This window comes from Esox lucius, chromosome 10 (genome assembly GCF_011004845.1).
Source record: "Esox lucius isolate fEsoLuc1 chromosome 10, fEsoLuc1.pri, whole genome shotgun sequence".
Lineage (NCBI taxonomy): Eukaryota > Metazoa > Chordata > Actinopteri > Esociformes > Esocidae > Esox > Esox lucius.
In genome coordinates, this window is record NC_047578.1 from 26539861 (window position 1) to 26564487 (window position 24627).

The window sequence follows — 24627 nt, forward strand, 5'->3', positions numbered from 1 at the left end:
ATACATACAACACCCCTCGCCTCCCTGTTGTCCCCGCTTCCCCCATCTCGTTTGTTCTCCCACTCTCAACCTTGGCTCCACCTCCCAAGGAAGCAGAGGGGCACACTAAGGAAGGGGGATAAGGAGAGAGAGAGAGAGCAGATTCTGTCTAGAATCAATCAGTTGTTTTTTGTGTTCACTCACTCACTGCATTTTACCCAAGGAGCGTGTGCGAGCTTAGGCTCCGTACCTCACTGCATGCCACCCATCTCTCTGTCCCCCCGCTCTCTCCTCCTCTTCCCCTCTCTCTCAATCATTAATTCTGATGCTTTGTGGATGTGAATCAGGGGAATTCCTGTCTCTGAAACCGACCTTCCTTCCGTGCATCCAGGATCCTCCCAAGCTGGTCTGTCTCAGCTGCACTCTTCTATCCCTGTCCGTTAGAAATGTGGTGCTCTGTGGCTCTGGTCGTCTGTGGATTCTCTGCTTTGGTCCAGGGTATGTCTGCTTCTCCATTAACTCTCTCTGAATATATTGAAATATTAAGAGTTATAAAGCTGGAGAAAAGATCACTGGAAAGAAGGAGAGACTGAATGAGAAATGTATGTGACAAATGAGAAGTGTCTGTGTGTTTATTTGCTACACCGCAGTGTTTGTGTTCTTGTTTTATGTTTGTTGGTTTGTAGCTTGCCTACCTGTTTGCAGTTGACTACATACAGTCGTCTAAATGTAGAAAAACAGACATGCTGTCTATTGCGGGGACAGACAGAAAAACAGAGGGATAGAGTTGGTTTAAAAGAACTATAGATTTGGAATGTAATGCGATATCTATTGGTTATTGAACCAAAAGAGATTGCGTTCATTGAACCCCATTATAGATCTGGTTCGATCTTGCTTCCTTGTTATGTTGTTATGTATAGGCATGTTGCCGCAGCAGAGAGAGCTGTAGGAGGGATAGGTTGCTAAGGAGAGTGTTGAGTTCTGATTACAGAATATATAGAAGGCTGCTTGCCCTAGGGCTAGGTAAAGAGCTGGTGAACTTTCCACTCAATGCGAAACTGGGAATCGTTTCCAGATCATCATCTTTTGTAAAAGTCCTTGTTAATTTCCTACTGAAACATGACTTCACGTGTCCTTGGGCTATTGACTCGCTAAAGGTTAACATCTAGAAGTATACAGGGCACGGTAAGTGCTTGTTTGTACACAAAATGGATCTGAAATGATTTATGTCATGGTCTTAAAAGGTGAAAGGTTAAATGCTAAAAGCAAATGCAGCCACCAAAACTGTACAGAATAACAAGAAAACAATAACAAGAAAATGCTATGTCAACATACATATAATGTATTTAAAACCCACAGGGTTTATGTTAGAAGAATACATGACAGGACTGCATGTTTATGATTCATTATGCAAGTTCAAAGGCAGTGTAAGACGAGGGTTTCAACAGTACTTGGAATCATAATAGTTCAATTCCAAACCACAAACATACCAAAAATGTGCATTAGTTAGAACCACTGTAGGTCTCCTCAATATCCAAATACACTGATCAGCCATAACATTATGACCACTGACAGGTGAAGTGAATAACACTGATAATCTCGTCATCATGGCACCTGTCATTGGGTGGGATATATTCAGCAGCCAGTGAACATTCTGTCCTCAAAGTTGATGTGTTAGAAGCTGGAAAAATGGGCAAGCAAAAGGATCTGAGCGACTTTGACAAGGATCAAATTGTGATGGCTAGTCTATTGGGTCGGAGCATCTCCAAAACTGCCACCCTTATGGGGTGTTCCCAGTCTGCAGTGGTCAGTACCTATCAAAAGTGGTCCAAGGAAGGAAAAGCAGTGAACTGGTGAAAGGGTCATGGGCGGCGTAGGTTCATTGATGCACATGGGGAGCGAAGGCTGGCCTGTGTGGTCCGATCCAACCGATGAGCTATTGTAGCTCAGATTGCTGAAAAGGTTAATGCTGGCACTGATAGAAAGGTGTCAGAATACACAGTGCATCGCAGTTTGTAGTGTATGGGGCTGCGTAGCCGCAGACCTGTCAGGGTGCCCAAGCTGACCCCTGTCCACTGCTGAAAGCACCTACAACGAGCATGTGAACATCAGTACTGGACCACGGAGAAACGGCCTGGTCTGATGAATCACGCTTTCTTTTACATCATGTGGATGTTCGGGTGCGTGTGCGTTGTTGCCTGGAGAACACATGGCACCAGGATGCACTATGGGAAGAAGCCAAGCCGGCGGAGGCTGTGTGATTCTTTGGGCAATGTTCTGCTGGGAAACCTTGGGTCCTGCCATTCATGTGGATGTTACTTTGACACGTACCACCTACCTGAACATTGTTGCAGACCATGTGAACCCTTTCATGGCAACGGTATTCCCTGATGGCATTGGCCTCTTTCAGCAGGATAATGCGCCCTGCCACAAAGCAAAAATGGTTCAGGAATGGTTTGAGGAACACAACAACGTGTTCAAGGTGGTGACTTGGCCTCCAAATTCCCCAGATCTCAATCTAATCAAGCATCTGTGGGATGTGCTGGACAAACAAGTCTGTTGATGTTATGGCTGATTGGTGTATAATGGCATATACACTTGCACATTTCTAACAACAGCCAACACTCAAGTTTCTGTGCAGTGCACAACGCATATTGCTAGATTTTCACACGATTGACGGCCTCAATCCTGCGTGAAACATCTTGAACTTGCCAGTGTAAATTCAAACACTGTGGAAAGGATTATGCAAACCAAGTTAAGTCTATCTAGCATATTATTCTCTCTCTTGTAATGCAAACAAGCCTTTAGAACCTTTTATAGCTTAATGTAATGAGTCACACTAACATGCTTGCCAATATTTCAGATGCTTCAGGGGTCTCACACTGGCAAAATTGATAGATTTTTCACTGTTTAGACCAATTGAATGCCTACTACTCTCCCTCTGTGAGGTTGCTCGCCGCTTCCACAATTTCCTCCAAATTCTCTGTTCATCCGTTTTCTTCCTCTGTCCTCCTTAATCTTCTTTCATTTCCCTTCCATTTCACTCTGCCCTTTTCATCTCATGTCCATTTTCTGCTTGGCTCCTCTTTTGCCTTTTCAATCTATTGTTCCATACTCTCTCTCCTCCATTCTTCTCAGTGTCGGAGCAAGGCCCTCACCAGAGGACCCTGTTAAAGAACCTTCTGAAGGACTACAACCGCATGGAAAGGCCGGTGGGCAACGATTCACACCCCCTCACTGTCTCCTTCACTCTCAGCCTGATTCAGATCATGGATGTGGTAAGGATCAATGTTCATACTACTGTTACTTCCTTTTATTCGACTGCCTGTCAGTACGGAAACCTGTATGGTGCGGCCTTTGTCAATATTTAAGGATAGGCCTCACTGCACGCATTAGCTCAGAGGCAAAAATGTAATTACTCAATGTTTTGATTGAACGCGTTCTCTATCTACGTCTTCGTCTAGCACCTGTTCGTGCAGACTGCCTTCTAAAAGTAAATATCCTGCAGCACCCTGCAAAATAGCACAGCTTTCAGGCAGGTGATCTCAGAATAGGCCTTCAAAATTATAATTTACTGAAATGCTTCTCTTCTTACAGGATGAGAAGAATCAGATCCTCACCACTAACATTTGGCTTCGGATGGTAAGCACAGCAAAGCTTCAAGTGACAAGTGAACAGCTGGGTGAGAGTGAATGCATCGTATCGTTGTCAGTGGACCTTCTCAATTATATATCCCATTCAATTTGGATTAAATTGCTTTGTCCAATAAATCCAGTGTGAGTCTGTGTCTTCCAGAGCTGGTATGATCACTATCTTCAGTGGAACCAGTCTGAATATCCTGGTGTGAAAAATCTTCGGTTCACAACTGACCAGGTTTGGACACCAGATATCCTCCTCTACAACAGGTAATAAACCTATTGTCATACATATGCATTTCAATCATTTAGCTGATGCTCTTATCCAAAGCGACATAAAAGTTACCGCATTCATCTTTGGATAGCTAGGTGGGACAACTACATAACTCAGTGATAGTAAGCACAGTCATATGGATGTTGTCATGCATCAAATTTACATGCACGTTTTTTTGGTTTTAAAACCCTGTCCAGAGTTCGATCCACCCTTTCCTTTCCCCTCTCTCAGTGCAGACGATGACTTTGACTCCAGCTTCAAGACCAATGTTCTGGTCAATTCCAGTGGCTTCGTGGAATACCTGCCTCCTGGTGAGTATGATTCCTTTCTTACTCATTTGATCTTCTTTTAATTTTTTAAAACTTTAATCAAAATGTATAAATTTTAACAAAAGTGCTTTGTTAATAACATGCAAAAGATCAGTGAAATACTTCGGGACCCTTTTAGAAAAATGCTAATTAAATTAAACAAAATATGTAAATAAAAAAAGGAGAATAACACATAGTTACCCTAGGATAATAGATATGACCAGTGATATGACAAGAATAGGAAGGAATATATACCCCTTTACGTTTCTGTGCATGTGAGATTCTCCTTGTTTGTGTAAAATCTCGAATGAATCAAAGACATTTTATTGCAGCATCTGTCAACTGACTGTTTGTTGGGGAACTAATGAGCAACTTTGATCTGGTGTATTATTTTTTTTTGTTTAGACATATCAAATAAGTACGTAGCACTGAGAAGGGGGTGGAATTTCTGCCATGCTTCCACACTTTTACAACACATCTGCGCCAAAATCGTAATCAAGCATCTGGTGCAATTAAACAAGATTTTCCTTCTGGGTTTGAAACAGCATCATCAACTTTCTGTTTAATAAACAAATCCCAATGTGTAGCCAATGAACAAAATTGTTTGAAAAGATGTGTTACCAACCAAAGATGGCATTTTCTTCTTCTGTTCTCAGGCCAATGTTTCTTTTATGTGGAACATATTTATCCCTCTCTTATTTCAGGACAAGGTTGGTTGAATCCTCTCACAGAAATTTCTCCCCAACCACACTTTAAAGACTTCTGTGATCTAGTCCCTTGTGCCGGAGAAAAACTGAACTGAAATGGCCTTTTGAAGTCAATGAATTGGTGCAATGTCGTTATATCATTTCACTTATTCAGCTGATATATTTATTCATGAGGCGTTGTTGAAAGTAAACATTGTTGGCTAATTAATGTTGTCAGCTGGGCTAAAGCCAACTAGAATGGCTCCTGGTCGCATACTGGGTAGTGCAGGTTCTGCATTTTACATTTTAAAAGGATCTTAGTCATTTAACATCTCTGCCATTTAGTAGATGCTCTTATTTAGTGTGAGTTACAGTTACTGCTGTCATCTTTTCCCACCTTAACTAGGTGGGAAATCCACACAGACAGTAATGGTAAATATGTCTTCCTTTATGAAGTGACTCCAAGCATAATAAGTGCTGTGGTGATATTTTAGTTGATCTTTAAAAAGATTGGGTTTCAGAAATGTATTGGAAAATGGGCAGGAACTGTCCTAGCTTCAAAGGGATGCTGGTTCTTTCATTGGCATGGAAGGAAAAAGAGCTTTGACACAGCTGAGTGGGACTTGCCCGTTTGTGAGACTGGGACGACCAAGAGAAAAGAATTGGCAAAATGATTAGTTCTGGTATAGATGTAGGAGTTGATTATGGTGTGACGGTAGGGCGGGGCAGTTCCCCTTGCTGCTACATAGCACCATGGTCTTGCAAATATAGGCTTGTAATGGAAGGCAGTGGAGTGCACAATGGAGCAGCATAGCAATGATTGGAGAAACCAGCTGAGGATATGACAGAGCCAAGTGACTTGTGTACAAAGAGAAGCTAGCTTGTCACTTTCTTTGGCAATGGACACAAATGTTTCCCAGGCCAATAGTCTTTTTTTTTTAATTAAAAATAAACTAAGCTGAGTAGTGAATAGGGTACCATTTGGGAGACATGATTATTTGTTGCCTGGGGAATTGAGGCTTCGCCACACACAGAATGCTACACTATACAGAGGATCAGAGATTTGATCTGGGCTCTTATCATAAAAGCTTGTGTAATCACTGTAGTCCATTTGGCCTCCATTTAGCCGGAAGATAAAAGGCTCTGGGCTCTGTATACCAGCGATGGTTTCTGAGCAATATTCCAGGGTAAATAATTAAACAGAGCACCTATCTGAAGCTCAGGGCAATTGGTCATGTCTGGGAATAGTTGTCACAGTTAAAATGTGATATGTGATGTGGGCTTTAGGCGGTTGGGATGGTTTGGAAATATTTTTTTTATAGCTCAAATGGGATGCACAGTGTTTTGGTCGGATGGTGTTTAAGCATTTGTCCTAAATTCCACCCTATTCTTTATATAGTGCACTACCTTTGAGACAAATCTCTATGGACGCTGGTGAAAAGTACAAAATTACACAATATAAGGAATAGGATGCCATTTGGGAGGAATTTTGAGGGAAAGAAAATAAATAGTTTTTCGAAGGCTTGGATGACTTCCGGTCCCAAGTAATTTTTCCTGGGGATTTTTCAGTTTTATCATATATTTACAGGAGTGAAGAAACTTGAAATAATAATATTTGCAGGTTTAGTGTCAAGGATGGATGTTTGTTGGTTCATCTCTAACAATCACCTAATTAACTCTAAGGATTTGTCACAGAGCTGCAGGAATGCAGTGAAATGTAAATGTAAAAGTAGAATCTAGACATACGGTTAGGTCAGGAAATAATTGGACACTTATCCAAGTTTTGTAATCTTGACTGTTAACCAAAATATTTTCAAGTTACAGTTGAATAATGAACATGGTCTTAAAGTGCAGTCTCTCATCTTTAATTTGAGAGTATTAAAAATTGGAAGAAAGGTTTAGGAATAACAGCTCTTTAATTGGTAGCCCCCTCTTTTTCAAGGGACCAAAAGTAATTGGACAATTGACTCAAAAGCTGTTTCATGGACAGGTGTGGGCTATTCCTTCCTTAATTAAGCAGGTAAAAGGCCTGGAGTTGATTCCAGGTGTGGCGTTTGCATTTGGAAGCTGTTGCTGTGAACCCACAACATGCTGTCAAAGGAGCACTCAGTGCAAGTGAAACAGGCTATCCTTAGGCTACAAATAAAAAAAATCTAACAGAGATATAGCAGGAACGTTAGGAGTGGCCTAATCAACAGTTTGGTAGATTCTGAGAAAAAAATAACACAATGGTTGAGCTTTGCACCACAAAAAAGCCTGGATGTCCATGGAAGACAACAGTGGTGGATGATTGTAGGATCCATTCCATGGTAAAGAAAACCCCTTCCCAGCCAAGTGAAGAACACTACAGGAGGTAGGCATATCATAATCCAAGTCTTCACAAGACTTCACAAGAGCAAATACAGAGGGTTCACCACAAGGTGCTGTCCATTCATTAGCCTCAAGTATCGAAAGGCCAGATTAGACTTTGCCAAAAAACTATCTACCAATCTATCAATCTAAAAAAGCCAGCCCATTTCTGAAACAGCATTCTTTGGACAGATGGAACTGAGATCAACCTGTATGGAGAAGGTATGGAGAAGGCTTGGAAGTATGGAGAAGGCTTGGAACGGTTTATGATCCGAAGCATACTACATCATCTTTAAACGATGGAGGCAGTGTAATGGCATGGGCATGCATGGCTTCCAATGGCACAGGGTCACTAGTGCCATTAGATGATGTGACAGATTACAGAAGCAGCCAGATGAATTCAGAAGTATATAGGGATATATTGACAAATCAGATTCAGCAAAATTTGGTGAAGTTGACTGGATGGCGCTTCACCTTATAGATGTACAATGACCCAAAACATACAGCGAAAGCAACCCAGGAGTTTTTTAAGGCAAACAATTGGAATATTCTGCAATGGCCGAGTCAATCACCTAATCTCAACCCAAACAAGCATGCATTTCACTTGCTGAAGAAAAAGCTTAAGGCAGAAAGACCCACAAACAAACAACAACTGAAGACAGCTGCAGTAAAGGGGCAGGTACATTTACATTTAATTAATTGAGCAAACATTCTTATCCACTGCAACTTAGTAGTGCACAGTAGTGCATTCAGGGACATTGCACAGACCTTCTGAGAGGCATGGGCAAAATGAAAGAAAATATATCCTCAGATATATGCAGGCAGCTGAACGGACGTTGAGCGCTATGTGCCCGTCGGCTTCCTCATGACTGTCAGCTTCTGCGATGCGCATTACCCAGACAGTCAACGCATGCCCGCCTGAGTGAATGATGTGTGTCACACAGATAGAATGCGCGCACCCATAAAACTGATGGGCAAAAAGGACACTTCTTGAGACTGAGGGGAAAAGGGCAGGGGCTCAAGCTCCCCATGGGATCTATCTGTGTATGTGCCCGTGTGCATACATTTTCATACTTCATCAAACTATCTTTCTGTGGGAATCAAATCTAAACCCTGGTATTGCAAGAACCCACTGTTAACAAGTGAACTACACAGGATCTATGTTATAATGGTAGTAATTGTCTTTTGGACTATACATAGTTGACAGTTCCAGGGTCACTGATCATTATGGCACAGTGACAATGTTATGCAGCAATGCCATTATGTGATAAAACATATATTGATTGTAACTAAACTCTCCATTTCAGCATTAGGATTTTCAGGTTTACATGAAGTTACTGAGTTTAAAAATCAATACTGGATTTGCTTCAGCATTGTTTTGACAACTTCTGGTTGCAGAGCGGGAAATCAGCAAATCTATTCAAATCGGTTTTTTACATGTTTCATGCTTTTGAGTGTTTTGAAAGATTTGTTTGATATTTTTAATATGTGCACTACTGGACATTTCAACAGGCTTCATTTGTTCATTTCTGTAATAGCTTTGCTTCAGTTTGCTGCAATCTTTGTGCGCATCAATTGTGTAGTACTTTTTGCATCTGTATTTGTGTCTGCATTGTATTGTATAATGGAAAGGTTGATCAGATTATAGTGTGCAGAAGCTGTCTGTTGAGTAAAGATCTATATTATTCTACTCTTTGTTTCCAAATAATATTGACCTTTCACTATGCTGTATACTTCTCAGCTCTTACTAAAGCATTGCATAAATGGAATGGACTGGATTTGGAGTACATTTTGCAAGTTAAAACTCTAACATGCAACGAGGAAACCAGATATAAACAAGATCCAGAAATGCTTTAAGATGGACTGAAGCAAAGTGTAAAACTGTCCTGTGGTCTGACAAATCTAAATTTGACATTATTTTTGGGAATCATGGATGGCGTGTACTCCGGGATGAAAACAAAAGGGACCATCTGGCTTGTTATCAGCGCACAGTTCAAAAGCCTACATCTGTGATAGTCTGGCGGTGCATTAGGGCACATGGCATGGGTGACATGCACATTTGTGAAGGCACCATAAATGCCGAACAATATATGCAGGTTTAAGAGCAACACATGCTGCCATACAGACAACATATTTTTCAGAAAAGGCCTTGCTTATTCCAACTAGACAATGTCAAAACACATTCTGCACATATCACAATGACATGGCTCTGGAGTAGAAAGTGTCTGGGTGCTAAACTGGCCTGCCTGCAGTTCAGACCTGTCAACCATTGAAAACACTTGGCGCATTATGAAACAAAAGAAATATGACAAAGATATCCCAAACTGTTGAGCTGCTGAAATCCCATGTCAAGCAAGACTGGGAAAACATTCAAAACTATAGCAATTGGTCTCCTCAGTTTCCAAACGCTTATAGATTGTTGTTAAAAGAAGAGGAGATGCAACACAGTATTAAACATGCTCCTGTTTTGCTGGCATCAAATTCAAAATGGGCATCTATTTTTCCAAAAGCAATAACATTTCTCTGGTTCAACATTTCATATGATGTCTTTGTACCATTTTCAATTACACTGCTCAAAGAAATTAAGGGAACACCTAAATCACACATTGGGTATCTGTGAACAAAATATATTAAAGATCCAAATGTTAACATTGAGAACAAAATGAGATAACAGTGATCGTAACTGTCAATGTAAACCAAAATCACCAACCGATTGAGGGCTAGATTCAAACTCACACTGAAAATGTAAACAATTGAAATCACAGGCTGTTCCAACTTGTGTGAAATTCTTCACGGCAACTCATAATGTGACTCAGTAGTGTGTATGGCCCCCACGTGCCAGTGTGCACAACGGACCATGTCTGGGCATGCTCCTGATGAAACGGCATATGGTGTCCTGGGGGATCTCCTCCCAGACCTGGATCAAGGCATCAGTGAGCTCCTGGACTGTCAGTGGCGCTACTTGGCAGCATCAAATGCACCGATACATAATGTCCCAGAGGTTCTCAATTGGATTCAGGTCTGGGGAACGTGAGGGCCAGGAAATGGCATCAATGCCTACCTCATCCAGGAACTGCCTACACACTCTGGCCACATGAGGCTGGGCACTGTCCTGCACCAGGAGGTCTGACGATGGGTCTGAAGATTTCTTCCTGGTGCCTAACAGCGGTCAGGGTACCATTGTCTAGCATGTGTGGGTCTGTGCGATCCTCCAAGGAAATGCCTTCTCAGACCTTCACTTATCCACTGCCAAAACAGTCATGTTGGTTGGTGTTGCAGGCAGAATAACACCAGTAGCCCGCTGGAGGTCATTTTGTAGGACTCTGGCAGTGCTCCTCCTGTTCCTCCATGCATAAAGGACCAGATACCGGTATCTCCTCCATGCTTTGAGATTGAACTGGGAGACACAGCATACCTTCTTGTGATGGTACGTATGGCTGTGCCATCCTGGAGGAGCTGGACTGACTGTGCAACCTGAATGGGCTGCAGGTATCGCCTCATGCTACCAATAGTGACAAGGACACTATCAAAATGCAAAACTACAGGAGAATCGGTCAGGAAGGATCAGGAGAGAGCAATTGTCTGTGGTCACCACCAGCAAAACCATTCCCTTTTTGGGGGATGTCTTGCTGTTGCCTCTCCAGTGCACCTGTTTTCACTTTCATTTGCACCAAAACAGGTGACATTGATTCACTATCGCTTATGCTTCCTAACTGGACAGAATAATAGCCCTGAAGTTTAATTGCCTTGGTTTTATACTGTGAGGATTATGTGTTCCCTTAGTTTTTTTGAGCAGTGTAAATATAGGGATTCATTGATTTGTACATCATCGCATTCTGTTTTCCAACTTTTTTGGAAACAGGGTTGTACCAGGATAATACTAATACTACAATACCCCAAAATGTGGGCATGTCAGCAGTCTGGTTTTCTAAATGAAGAACTTTCATTGAGTTTAGCATCATACTGTAGGCACCTCTTCAGTGCTTTAAAACAGGTGCCTAAACAATAACATTTCTACTTTCTGGCAATTGCTCCGGTATATGGGAAGGTGTCAGATTTCTCCTATATGTTAACACAGTTCCTCAGACTTCAACAGAGCTGTCATGCCTAAGTACAAAACCACAGAATTTCCAACTTGCTGACGCCGGAGATCTCGCAACGTTTCAGTTGACGCTCCAACCACTAGGTTACCTGCAGCCACCATTTTCACTCCCTTTTTTACTCTGTTTATCAATCTCTATTCGTGTCCTTCAGGGATTTTCATGAGCACATGTAACGTGGATGTCCGTTGGTTCCCCTTTGACATCCAAAAGTGTGAGATGAAGTTTGGCTCGTGGACATACGACGGCTGGCTCATGGACCTACAAATGACCGACGCCGACATCTCTGGCTACATGTCCAATGGCGAGTGGGACCTAGTGGGTGAGTGGAGTTGGATCTGTCCCTCCGACATTCTATTGCTCAACTAAACTGTCAACGCAGTTTTGACATTTGTCTTGTCTTCTTCATTCGCCAATCTCCAGGAGTGCCAGGTACCCGTAACGAGGCATTCTACGATTGCTGTAAGGAGCCCTACCCTGATGTGACGTTCGTCATAACCATCCGCAGGCGCACCCTCTACTATGCTCTGAACTTGCTCATCCCCTGTGTGCTGCTGTCCTCCATGACCCTGCTTATCTTCGTGCTTCCTGCAGACTCTGGGGAGAAGATCTCTCTGGGTAAGCAGCAAGGACTAGGGCAGATGATCCATAGGGAGGGAGATATTGAATGACTTGACTGTTTCTAGAAGGGATTGGGAGAGGATCAAGGACAGGGGCACGGAGAGCTGGAATAGGCGAAAAGGTGGAGGAAAGGATCAAATCAAAATTGGATTTCTCACGAGCTTCGTTAACAACCGGTGTCTATAAACGGTGGAATCCTGACTTACGGTTCTCTGCCCAAACATAACCCATAAAGGCCCCTCCTTGTTTTTTTAAATGTATATTTTCGGACACACAATGCTTTATTTGACAGAAAAGTATTGAGAGTATAGAGTAAATGCTGAAAAAGCAATACGTTGAACTTAAACTCATACCGCAGCAGTACATATTCTTAGTCCAATGGACTGCCCGTAGGTAAACAGGGGAATGATGCTGATGAGATAAAAAGATAAGAGAAGGTAGAATATTCTACAAAAAAAGGGTGCCATTTTAAGAGTGGATGAATACAAAGACCTGGAAGGACTGGTGATGCAAAACATTTTAGCCTAATTTGACGATGCATTAAACTTCATTGCTTTTTTATGGTAAAATCTCATACTCCCTTAAACATGGCCAATTAACATATTGATGTAATTTTGCCCAGAAATTGATTGGAGCAATTATCTTCCAGGAATTAAGCCTGACACCATGCCCAACGAACAGACAGCCGAGACACGGCTTGTATGATACTAGGTCGTTGTTCAACACGCTATGAACCTAATACCTGTCGTAATGTGGAGTGTCCTTTCTTTTGTTTCTTCTTCATTATCACAATGTATTTTTCCTCCAAGTGGGTTGAAACATCTAGCAATTTGGATTTGAAAACAAAAAGAATGAAAATCTCAGGCTGTGTTGTGTTACTGATTATTGGAAAAGAAAGTTGAGAGGAGAGGTTTTATTTAAAGGGGCAAAATGTAAGGTTTTTACTGAACCATTAGCATACAAACATGCAGAAAAGACCAGTAGATAATGCTCTTAGTCAATGTTTCAAATAATATTTTTCTACTAAATGAATCTGATTGACTGACATATTCCCCATTTAAACTTTCTTGCCGGTCCTTCTATCAGTTTGCATTGATTTATAATCTCCTTACACCCACAAAACGATTCTTCTCACTCTTAACCACCCTGGACTATCTAGTACTGTACCAGTCTTATTCAGTAAGGGAAGACAAAGAGTAGACAAGTTGTGTTATTGTTCAGAAGCAGGATTCTACACAGTGCCCCTTAAAGAGCAGTGTGTTGGATTAGAATCCATGCTACCCTCAGACGTGTACACTGGAGGCAGCAGCTTAGACCATGGAACCATTCTAGGCCATGTTATTAACTGTTTATCAACACGTTAACTAGTTAAGACCACATTAGTTTCAAAATTGAGATAGCATAATTGGCACAGAACAATTTCATTAATTCGAAAGAATGTTAGTCTTTTAATAAAAATGGAAAGTATTTTGGGCATTTCTATGCTTTGGCAGATATAGGTAGTGTGGAAGGACAGAAGTGAGTGTGCTGAAATTAGCAGTGGGCCAGATTCAAACACATGCTGCATTAGGATATTTGCACCTGAGGGGAGTGACTCAAAGACACCTAGAGCACCACATCTGAGAAAAAATTATGTTGTTCCTTGACACTCAAGCACATAATCTTTGCTAGATTTCAGATTTGTATAAGTTTCTGGATTTTTTTGTCCAAGTAGTTAAATAATGAAATAATAATATAGCTATGCCATTTTGCAGACAATTTAATGTAGTGCACTGCAACTGAACGATTCTTATGTCAAAAGTAGTGCACTGTATTAGAAAAAAGGTGTAATTTGAAACGTTCTGATTTTGCATTCAGCATCAAAGAAGCCTTCCCTGAAATACTTTGTTTGGTGTCAGCTAGCCAAGATAAACATATGACCTTAAATGAGATCTATCTCTATCAATTTCTTACTTTGACAATGTTAAAAATAATGTATCTAATGTTCTTTTTTTCAGTATACTGGGTGCTCACTCATTGTATTATTGGGTTCCTCTTGATGTTATCAATCATGCCATGAAAATATTTGTAAATTGTGGAAAAATAAACCGAGTGGAACAGAGGTATATGAAGGAAATGAAGATTACAATTGATAAATTAAGATGGGATCGAGATGGGGAATGGGGGCGGTCGAAGTAGATGGATAAGCATGTGTGGGCTGCTGGAAGCAAATGAAGAGGAATGTCTAAAAGTAATTTACTTTGGTTAATTTTATCTTCACCCAACAGAAATTTGCTTCAGATCGAACAGAATGTAATCGTATGAAGTTTAAATCAATCACCTTCGGCTTGACTAGTTGAGACCAAAGAGATGTCTATATAAGGTTTATCCTTAAAACATTTCTGGAGACTCGCCCGGGATCACTTCTGCATGAATGTTAACAAATGTGTTCTAACATAAGGATGTTCTGTGTGTTACAGACAGGGCCGGCCCTAGGCATAAGCGACATAAGCAGTTGCTTAGGGCCCCCAACCGCTAGGGGGCCCCATACTGCTAGTGAGCCACGGACAACTAGGGGAGTGGGGACCCCCAAATCAAATTTTGCTTAGGGTCCCCAAAAGGCTAGGGCCAACACTGGTTAAGCCACACATTTAATTCCATAAAAGCCTGGGCAGTCTGAATGAAAATTGTGCTAGGCATCAACTCCCATTTCTATACATCTTCTCTGTCTTTTCAGGTATCACTGTGCTGCTCTCGCTCACAGTGTTCATGTTACTGGTGGCAGAGATCATGCCAGCCACTTCGGATTCCATCCCTCTCATAGGTGTGTTTCTGGACATCTTATAGCATTTAATGTGCATGAATTATTTATGTTAGAGTGCACCTGTGTATATATTTGTTTGTATGTATGTCTGTGGGTAATTGTCCCACTTTGGCATCGTAATGTTTGTGGCTAAGGGTTATTGTAGAATGTGTGTATATATATTTTACTAGTGTTTACTCAAGCGTGTGTATGCTTTCAATTTAAATAATTCACCCACTTTAGCATCAGCGCCAGCTTGGTTAGGCTCGGGTGATCTAACATCTGGATGTCCTTAAATGTAATTGAGAAAAATAAATTGTAGAGATTTGCTGCTGGAAATTATGCACAGTGACCTCACGACAGCTAGACAAATTAGTAGCCCCCCTTTAATTACCTGAACACAAATCCAGTCCATTAAAGCTCGAGAAAAATGCCAAGTCATGATCAGCAGTAACACCACCGGTAGCATTACTGTTATTACAAAATGGCTTCTAATGGTTCACTCTCACTCCTGCTTTCTTGGCCCCCTTTTCAGGACAGTACTTTGCCAGTACAATGATCATTGTTGGGATGTCAGTCATAGCTACAACAGTGGTTCTGCAATATCATCACCACGATCCTAACGGAGGACAGATGCCCAAATGGGTAAGTCCAGAACTCATGCTGTCCAATTCAATTTCTGCTTTAGGAACCACTACAGCCAACAGTCATTAGTAAAGGTGCGTGACTACATCATTCCTCACAGGAAAACATGTCAGTCATAACACTGTAGGCTTGCCCAACAACACCTTTGAGGCTGGTCTTCTTGTATACCAGAATATTGGTAGGGCTAATACTGACAAGACAACTGTCTTGTTTTTGCTTCCGTCTATGCTATAGACTATTTTTGCATCTTGCCACACATGCTTGCCGCTGTGTTTGCTTGGACCCCTTCATTGCACCTGCCCTTCCCTTCAACCATTCAAGGTTACTCGTTCAATGTTTCTTTCTAGAATTATCTCCATCTTTTCATCCTTCAAACGATCATTTTGACATATCTAAAGCCTTTAATTTTTATTGTCTCACCAACAAATCATTCTTGGTAAATTATAATATCCTACAACCTAGAATTTATGTTTCTCACTGATACATGGCTAACAGAAGATTGTAGTGCTACTGTTCTTAACGAAGCAGCACCCGGAAAATATGTTTATATGAATATGTGTTGTAATAGTAGGAAAGAAGGAGTGGCTGCCCTAATCAAAGATACATTCCAGTGCAAAGAAAATACACTTGGTAATTGTATTTATTTTTAATACCGCCATTTTACATTGAAGGGTACCCCCAAAATTTTGTTTATAACCATTTACAGATCTCCATGATATTCAGATTTTGCTGAACTACTCTGTTATATCAGTTGATTATAACTTGTTTATTATTACAGGGGATTTTAACAGCCACATAGATAATAATACAGACAATAATTTGAAAGAGCGTACACACACTCTAAGCCACATTCTCGATCTGGTTATCTCTAAAGGTATTGATATTTCCTCTGTCATGGTTAAAGAATTGTCTCTGTCTGATCACTTCTGTATCTTTTCGAAAACATCAAGAGTGATCACTGATCACCCTGGATGTTCAAGTAATCTCTGTTTCCGTTAAGAAAAGCTACATTAATGCTCTCATATATGAATGCTCAATTAATGGAAACCATAACTACAGTGGATATAAAAAGTCTAACCACCTCTGTTAAAATGCCAGGTTCTTGTGATGTAAAAGAATGAGACAAAGATAAATAATGTCAAAACTTTTTCACGTTTAATTCCACCTTTAATGTGACCTATAACATGAACAATTCATTTGAAAAACAAACTGAAATCTTTGAGGGGGAAAAATAAAAAACTCACAATAACCTGGTTGCATAAGTGTGCACACCCTTAAACTAATATTTTGTTGAAGCACCTTTTGATTTTATTACAGCACTCAGTCTTTTTGGGTAGGAGTCTATTAGCATGGCACATCTTGACGTGGCAATATTTGCCCACTGTTCTTTGCAGAAGCGCTCCAAATCTGTCAGATTGCGAGGACATCTCCTGTGCAAAGCCCTCTTCCGATCACTCTTCAGGTGTTCAATTGGATTCAGGTCTGGGCTCTGGCTGGGCCATTCCAAAACATGAATCTTCTTCTAGTGAAGCCATGCTTTTGTGGATTTGGATGTGTGCTTAGGCTCGTTGTCATGCTGTAAGGTTAACTTCCTCTTCTACTTCAGCTTTCTAACGGCCGCCTGAAGGTTTTGTGCCAAAATTGCCTGGTATTTGGAACTGTTCATAATTCTCTCCACCCTGACTAGGGCCCCAGTTCCAGCTGAAGAAAAACAGCCCCAAAGCATGATGCTGCCACCACCATGCTTCACTGTGGGTATGGTGTTCTTTGGGTTATGTGCAGTGTTGTTTTTGCCCCACACTTACCTTTTGGAAATATGGGCAAAAAGTTCAACCTTGGTTTCATCAGACCATAACACATTTTCCCAAGTGCTTTTGGGAGACTTGATGTTTGTTTTCGCAAACTTCAGCTGGGCTTGGATGTTTTTCTGTGTAAGAAAAGGCTACACTACCCCATAGCCCATTCATATTGTCACATGTAGCACACAGCCAGTACTTGCCAGAAATTCCTGCAGTCCTTTTAATCTTGCTGTAGGCCTCTTGGAAGCCCCCCTGACCAGTTTTCATCTTGTCTTTTCATACATTTTGGAGGGACGTCCAGTCCTTGGTAATGTCTCTGTTGTGCCATATTTTCTCCACTTGATGATGACCGTCTTCACTGTGTTCCATGGAATATATAATGCTTTGGAAATTATTTTGTACCCTTCTCCTGACTGATATCTTTCAACAATGAGATCCCTCTGATGCTTTGGATGCTTTCTGCAGACCATGGCTTTTGCTCTGTGATGCAACTAAGAAAATGTCAGGAAAATCCTACTAGAACAGATTAACTTAATTTGTGATTAATCAGAGTCACTTTAAATTATGGCAGGTGTGTAATGACTTCTATTTAACATGAGTTTGAATGTGATTGATTAATTCTAAACACAGCCACATCCCCAGTGATAAGGTGTGCACACTTATACAACCAGGATATTTTAAGGTTTTTATTATAGGTCACATTAAAAGTGGAAAAAGTTCTGACATGATTGATCTTTGTCTCGTTCTTTTACATCACAAAAATGTGGCATTTTAACAGGGGTGTGTAGACTTTTTATATCCACTGTATCTTTCCAACAATAAATGCAGAGTCAGTTGAAGTATTCCTGGATAATTGTAATGCCAAAATATTGAATGTCATGGATCGTGTTGCACTGGTAAAGGTAAAGAAAACTATGAGCAAACAGAAAACACCAAGGAGAACCACCATCATGGCAAGCGCCCTGAAAAGAGAATGTAGGAAAGCGGAACGAAAGGGAGGAAAACTAAACTTCAAATCCACTATGACATCTATAAACAAAGCCTAGGTAGCTTCAACTATGAGTTAAGTAAACAGCAATAATTATCGGGAATGATCAATAAGAATATCAAATATACCCGCACTCTATTTGCCATGGTGGACAAGCTTACAAACCCCCTAAAGCAGATAGCATCAGAACTCATGTCCACTGTGAAATGTAATGAATTTGCATGTTTCTTTAGTGAAAACATTTAACGGACCATCAGAACTACACAATCTAACAATGACACTGTACAGTCACTACGACCACCAAGACATAACTTAGTTATGTCGCAATTTAACACAACTGATCAAAAATCTCTAACAGAAACAGTTTGACATCTTAAGCTTCCATATGTTGTTGACACACTGCCATCAGGTTTAAAAAAATAAATATATATATAACAATGGACATATAGCAAATCATTATTAGATCTCTGCAATCAGGCATCAGCCAACGTATCTGAAAACAGCTGCCATTGAGCCCCTATTAAAAAGAGACCACTGGATGCATCAATAGTGAACAAATATAGACTTGTATCAAATCGCCCTTTTATAGCCAAGATCATTGAGACTGTTGTCTTCAATCAACTCAGCAATTTTGTGAACTCAAGCAGACTCTTAGACAAATTTCAGTCAGGCTTCCAACCTCACCACAGTACTTAAATGGCCCTGATAAAAGTTTTAAATGGTATACGACTGAATACTGATTCGGATAAAATAACAGTTCTGGTAAATTGGGTAGGACTCTCCGGGACAGTCCTTAATTTGTTCAGATCTTATCTAGAAGGCCGGAGTTACTTTGTCACCATCGGTAATCATGAATCTGATATGGTGGCTATGAGTTCCCCAGGGATCAGTTCTCAGACCTCTTCTGTTAAATCTCTATATGCTAACTTTGGGCCAAATTCTACAGAACAACAACATTAACTGGATTCTTGGGCCCTAAAAACCAGTGCGTAATCTTAGTGTTCTGATAGACCTCACTTTTAACAGCTATATCAAAGTGGTCACCAAAACAGCATTCTATCATCTTAAAAATATATCCAGAATCCAAAATATAAACTGAGCAGGGTTCTTAGAACCATGAACTCAGGTCAGCTAGGAGAGCCCAGAGTCCAAACTAAACATGATCAGGCCGTGTTTAGCAGTTATGCTGCACACAACTGGAATAAATTACCAGAAGATCTTAGAAATAAACTTGATGGTTGCTTGTGCTTGTCCTTGTGCCTGAATTTCATGTACAAAAACCAATAACATCTTCTCAGTCCTTTGCAAGTTCTAAGTTGTCATCAGCTGTATTCAACAATACAATGGGTCTGTAGGCTTGTGTGTTTGATTACCCTACAGTGCCTAACCATGGATCAGTCTGTCACCTCATGGAATACCTTGAGGCATTTCAAAATGCATCTCAGCTTCCTCAAAGCATTTACTGAGTGATCGATATCGTCAACTCGGAGAATGGGTTTTGGTGAATGCGAGTGGACGTGTTGCAGATGCTGTATAGATTGGCTCTATCTGCAATGTCTTACCGCTGATAAATGGGCCCATTTAAGTAGTCAGCTGGCCAATTAGCAACGTTAATGATGTGGTTCAGAGAAGGGCATTGAACACTTGACCTTCATAATTGCACAAAACAAAGACAACAACAGATATCTACCTGGGTAATGAATATGCTTAGGGAAGACTAATGGAGCACTGTTTCTGAAGATGCTAGACACTCAGTGGTCAGTTTAATAGGATCGAGATGTAATGTAAACATTATGCAAAGGCGTCCTGTTCTTATTAGTGCCATATAAGCAATAGGTTCCCATGTTGAATGCATCCTTGGAAGCAGTTGGTCTAATATTGACACGTCCTCGCTCCGAGTACAAGCTGAAAAAATAAATGACTATCACTCTATGTTAAATATAAAAGAAGCAATGTTTATACTTTATTTCTTACTTTCTTGCAAGTATACCCATTTTCATACATCCTAACAGACACAGATGAAAGTAGTAAAGAAATCTGTACTTATGTGTAGTCCAATCCATAATTAATAGTCAATGAACGGCTGAATCAGATGACAAACTAAAGTGTTTAGAATGCATGAACAGTGGATTAGCCCAGGGGTCTGGCAAAGGGCTGTGCAACTGACCAGTACCGTCCGGGTCTGGGGGGTCAGTAATTGAATATGGTTTCCTTATCTAGTCACGGTCTCAGAACTCAATGTGGCAGTTTTGACATCTGTGAGTTCAACAGAGGTTAAGGGCCGAGAGTGCATTCCTTCCAGCCCCAACCAGAAAGACAATGGATGAGCTTCGAAAGACACATATCTAAACATTGACTGTCCAGAGTCCGCTAGAAGTTGCTGCGATAAAGCAGGACCTAATCACAAAATGTGGGAGGAAAATCTGTTAATCATAAACATAAACAAAGATTGTGAATGGCCAGCTTTATTGAGTCCCAGCACATGTATAGACAGTAAGCCAATCCTTGCATTGCTGATCAGGAGTAGCAGAATTGTGTCTATGTATGAGGTTTCAAAGAAATTGTTGCCGGCAGATAGATGATCTGCTGTCAGTCAGTCCTGTCCTCTTTTTTCCTAACACCTCTACCCCCTTGTTAAATATTAAGGATATTGAGAGCTTGCTAGTCCTCACTACCTAATTTATAATAGTAGCAGCAGACAGTCAGAGCAAAACATGCAAGACATAACTGGTGAAATTATCAAATGAAAAAGACCAAGAAAATGTAGAGAATAAATGTCAAAGCCTTTCTGTGAAGCTTTGTGATTGGTTCACCTGAGTGAGCGCCTTGTTGAACGGCTTGGTTTTCACAGGAGCTGTAGGTGACATTTTCAAGATAGTAAAGCAATGATGACTAGGTCTCAGAGCATGTTTTAATGTACAATGTTCTTTCCCCTCCTAACCTTTACAGAGATAAAGAAAAGGAGACGGTAAAGAAGACATGGTATTGTCTAGGTATAACAGAGAAGAAAAATACCTAAGGGGAAATAGATGCCAGTGTCTAACTTTAATTCCATGGTTAGAATTTAAATGAAGCCTTATCTCCAAAAATATAATTGCAGTCGAACATTTGCTGCCTTGGGCAGATTTCTTGTTCTCATGCTTCTGAAAGTAGTGTTGAATACAAAAGGTCAAGTTGAAAATATTAGCCTAACCGCACACACCGCCCACAGCGTCAAGCATTTACTGGCTGAAAGGTTCTCTCAAACTGCATTTCAGGGTATAAGGCATACTTACCCTTTAAATGTGTAGGCCTAACAGATGCATTTCTCTCCCTGGCTACAAAACCAATACAACACCCATCCATGATTATTTTATTTTCCTTTCAGGTCAATGTGGTCCTTCTGCAGTGGGTAGCGTGGTTCCTGCGTATGAAGCGCCCAGGCGAGAGTGATGACCCAGAACGCCCCCCCTGTGCCCCCAACCTGCGACGCTGCTCCTCGAGCTCGCAGAGCGGTAGCATCCCCAACCCTCCAGAACCCCCACTCCACCCGCTGCACCCGCAGAACCTTCCTCCTCTTCAGGCTGGCCCTCTGCACGCAGGTCATCCACACCTCCATGCCCAGTCCAGCGCCCACAACAATGGAAATCTGCTTTACATTGGCTTCCAGAACCTGGACGACCCCCCGCTGCTCCCGGAGCACATCCCGAGGAACAGCATCTCAGCGGGACCTCCTCGAGTAGCGGGTAGCCCCCCTCCCCATCTCCCACCTCAGTTTTGCAGCTCTTCCCCACCCCCCACAGTCAATGCAGACACAGTGGGCTGCCCTAGCACTGTATCCAGTGGCGGGGGCTTTGGAATGGGGGCTGGCGGCCAGTGCTCATCGGGGGTTATTGGTGACCCGCAGCTTCAGGCTATTCTGGAGGAGGTGCGTTACATGGCGGATCGCTTCCGAGAGCAAGATGAAACCGAGAGCACAGCCGACCAGTGGAAGTTTGCGGCATCCGTAATTGACCGCCTGTGTCTGGTTGCCTTCAGTGTGTTCAACATCATTTGCACCATCGCCATACTCATGTCCGCTCCCAATTTTGTGGAGGCTGCCTCCAAAGACTTCTTCTGAGGAAGAAGAATATGGGACAAAGTAAGATAAGGTTAGAGATCAAGGGAGGAGGGAGAGGAGAAAGGGAAGGTTGCACTATGATTCAGGGCTCGGTCTGACAGGGCTATTGCCAGGGAAACTAACCATCTAAGACACGGTGGAGAAGGAAGTCGAGAGCTTTTAGGAGACACCCAGTTTTGGAATGGTCCATCCGGCAACGAATTTTGGCATTGTGGGTCATTGGAGAAAGGAAAAGTAGCAGTGATTTTACGATACAACAATCCGAAAAGGCATGCTTCATGAACCACTAAGGGTGAGACGTAGAGGGTGAAGAAGACTGAATTGAATCACAACGCTTTCTCAAAGACCTTGAAGAACTGACGGTCAGTGGGAAGGGCAAGAAGAAAAGATGCGCATGGTACAATTCAACCTGAGATTGAAACTAGATAAAAAAGAGACAGGTTGGAAAAGATGGGCAGATAGGGTTGTTTTATTTACCGGCAGAGAAGATAACCCTTCACACTAAAATCCCGGAAAAGAAAGGCTGCATTATTTACAGAGATAGGGCACTGGGGGAGAGAATTAATTTACAAGGAGAGTATGACAGAGTGAAAGGAAAGTAAAAACAGTGACTGGGCCATGTCTACAGGCCTGGGATAGGTAACACTTAGATCTCCGGGATGGATACTATGGATAATACGGGTGTCTTTCTTGATGAAGTTGAAGCACTATAAATGCAATCCCATTGAAAAGCCCCACTTCCTTACCTAGGCCTGATTTGTCATTGAATTGCCAGAGTCTAGCAATCCTCAGATGCTTTCAATCAGTACTGCAGGTGATTGCGCAACTGCATTAGTGCAAAAAAATCATCAGTGTAATTGCCAGTAATTGTGTTACAGTGGAGGGTTAATCCAATATCAAGCCATAGACCACGTCACGTAATAGAATTTGCTAGGTCCTCATAGAGAAAGCTGATCTTATTGAGCTCCAAAGTAAAAGCTTTAATACAGTGAATGTGAGATCAGCAACTTTAAGGAGAACATGAACAGTGAGCCTCAAGATGAACACAAAAATGAGTTGGAAGTATAGTATTATCTGTTATATTGCACAATATGGTTAACAATTGATGGATATGTTTTATTTCCTCTCAATGTTTTCATTCTTTCCAAATTCAACATGCAGATTAAAATATGCAGTATTTGTATGAGATTTATTTTGAACACCAGAGACAGGTTCTGAAAGTACTTGTGTCTCAACTATCTTTCTAAACTGACGCATCCCAAACAGCACCTCCTTTTCCATAACAAATACTGCACTATTATTGACCAAGACCTATATGCCTCTGGTCAAAAGCGGGACACTATTTAGGGAATAGGGTGCCATTTAGGAGAACGCTTTTCTATAAAGCAAACACGTAAAAAAACTTACATTTCCCATCCTCAAATAAAGTATTTTTTTTCCCTAACCATCCTTGCCTGCCTCCTTTCCGCAACTGAGGTATAGCTAATATACCAGGGCTGATATATACGCAGGAGAAAAATGACAGAGAGGGAGAGGGGCAAAAAAAGTGCTGATGTGCAGCTAGCACCAGACAGGGTTTTAATTGATCACTCTTTCAGGAAGAGAGGGAAGGACGAAGGCAGGGATGGATGGAGGGAGTTAATGGAGGAGAGAGGCTCACGCTCTGTAATTTACCAGATTTACGAGTGGACCAGGGAGATAGCGGCGATTCGACAAAGCATAACTCAGTCACACATCAGTCACACAATAAACCACAACGCAAAATATGTAGTATAGTGATAGCACATTTTCAAATGTCAATGGAGTCTATTGACAGGGAAGCTTCTAGGTCGGTGTGTGTAGATGTCAGGCATCGCATGCAATACTTCCTCAAAGTTATTTTACTTCGTAATTGGTATGAGTACAGTGTCTTCAGAAAGTATTCACATCCCCTTGGCTTTTTCCACATTTTGTTGTGTTACAAAGATATTTCATTATTTCTGTTTAGCCAGGGCTAGTCCACTCAGTAACATTTGGATCAAAATGTATTAAAATGTATTTAGTACTCAGTTTTCGTCAACGACTTACACAAAATACCATGTCATGTAAAATGTATTAATGCAAATATGAATTGCTCAGGAACCACACCCGCGATTTTAATATACTTTGAATTGAGTTTGAAGTTTTTCCTTCAGTTTGCAATTTTTTGTTTGCCTATTGTTATTTTTTGACTGAATTAAGCTCCGTATAAGCTTCATTATTGAATATTATTTGGGTAATTATTGTGGAACATCAAATATGTTGTTGATTCATCCATAGTTTTCTTACAATATTCATTAAACTCAGTTACTGTTTTAAAATCACTGTTATAAAAATGATATTA

General features: G+C 41.2%; 1 protein-coding gene across 2 annotated transcripts; it reads left to right on the forward strand.

The window, feature by feature from the left end:
* The first annotated feature begins 179 nt into the window (after positions 1 to 179).
* Positions 180 to 24627, forward strand: chrna11 (cholinergic receptor, nicotinic, alpha 11). Of its 2 annotated transcripts, none has more exons than XM_010899081.4 (10): positions 180 to 477; positions 3118 to 3257; positions 3577 to 3621; positions 3775 to 3884; positions 4120 to 4199; positions 11486 to 11653; positions 11755 to 11949; positions 14669 to 14755; positions 15270 to 15379; positions 21534 to 24627. In XM_010899081.4, the coding sequence occupies exons 1-10, from the start codon at positions 426 to 428 to the stop codon at positions 22263 to 22265; spliced, it is 1719 nt and encodes a 572-aa protein (XP_010897383.3). In that variant the 5' UTR covers positions 180 to 425; the 3' UTR covers positions 22266 to 24627. The 2 variants fall into 2 exon arrangements, with proteins under 2 accessions (XP_010897383.3, XP_028978484.1); XM_029122651.2 differs by lacking the exon at positions 180 to 477 and adding an exon at positions 1118 to 1164.

Excerpts from the sequence above, each read along its gene's own strand:
- chrna11 (XM_010899081.4), top strand. The coding sequence starts at position 426 with ATGTGGTGCTCTGTGGCTCTGGTCGTCTGTGGATTCTCTGCTTTGGTC. Across the intron at positions 4,200-11,485 it reads CGTGGAATACCTGCCTCCTG|GGATTTTCATGAGCACATGT; the intron begins GTGAGTATGATT and ends CGTGTCCTTCAG. Across the intron at positions 11,654-11,754 it reads TGGCGAGTGGGACCTAGTGG|GAGTGCCAGGTACCCGTAAC; the intron begins GTGAGTGGAGTT and ends GCCAATCTCCAG.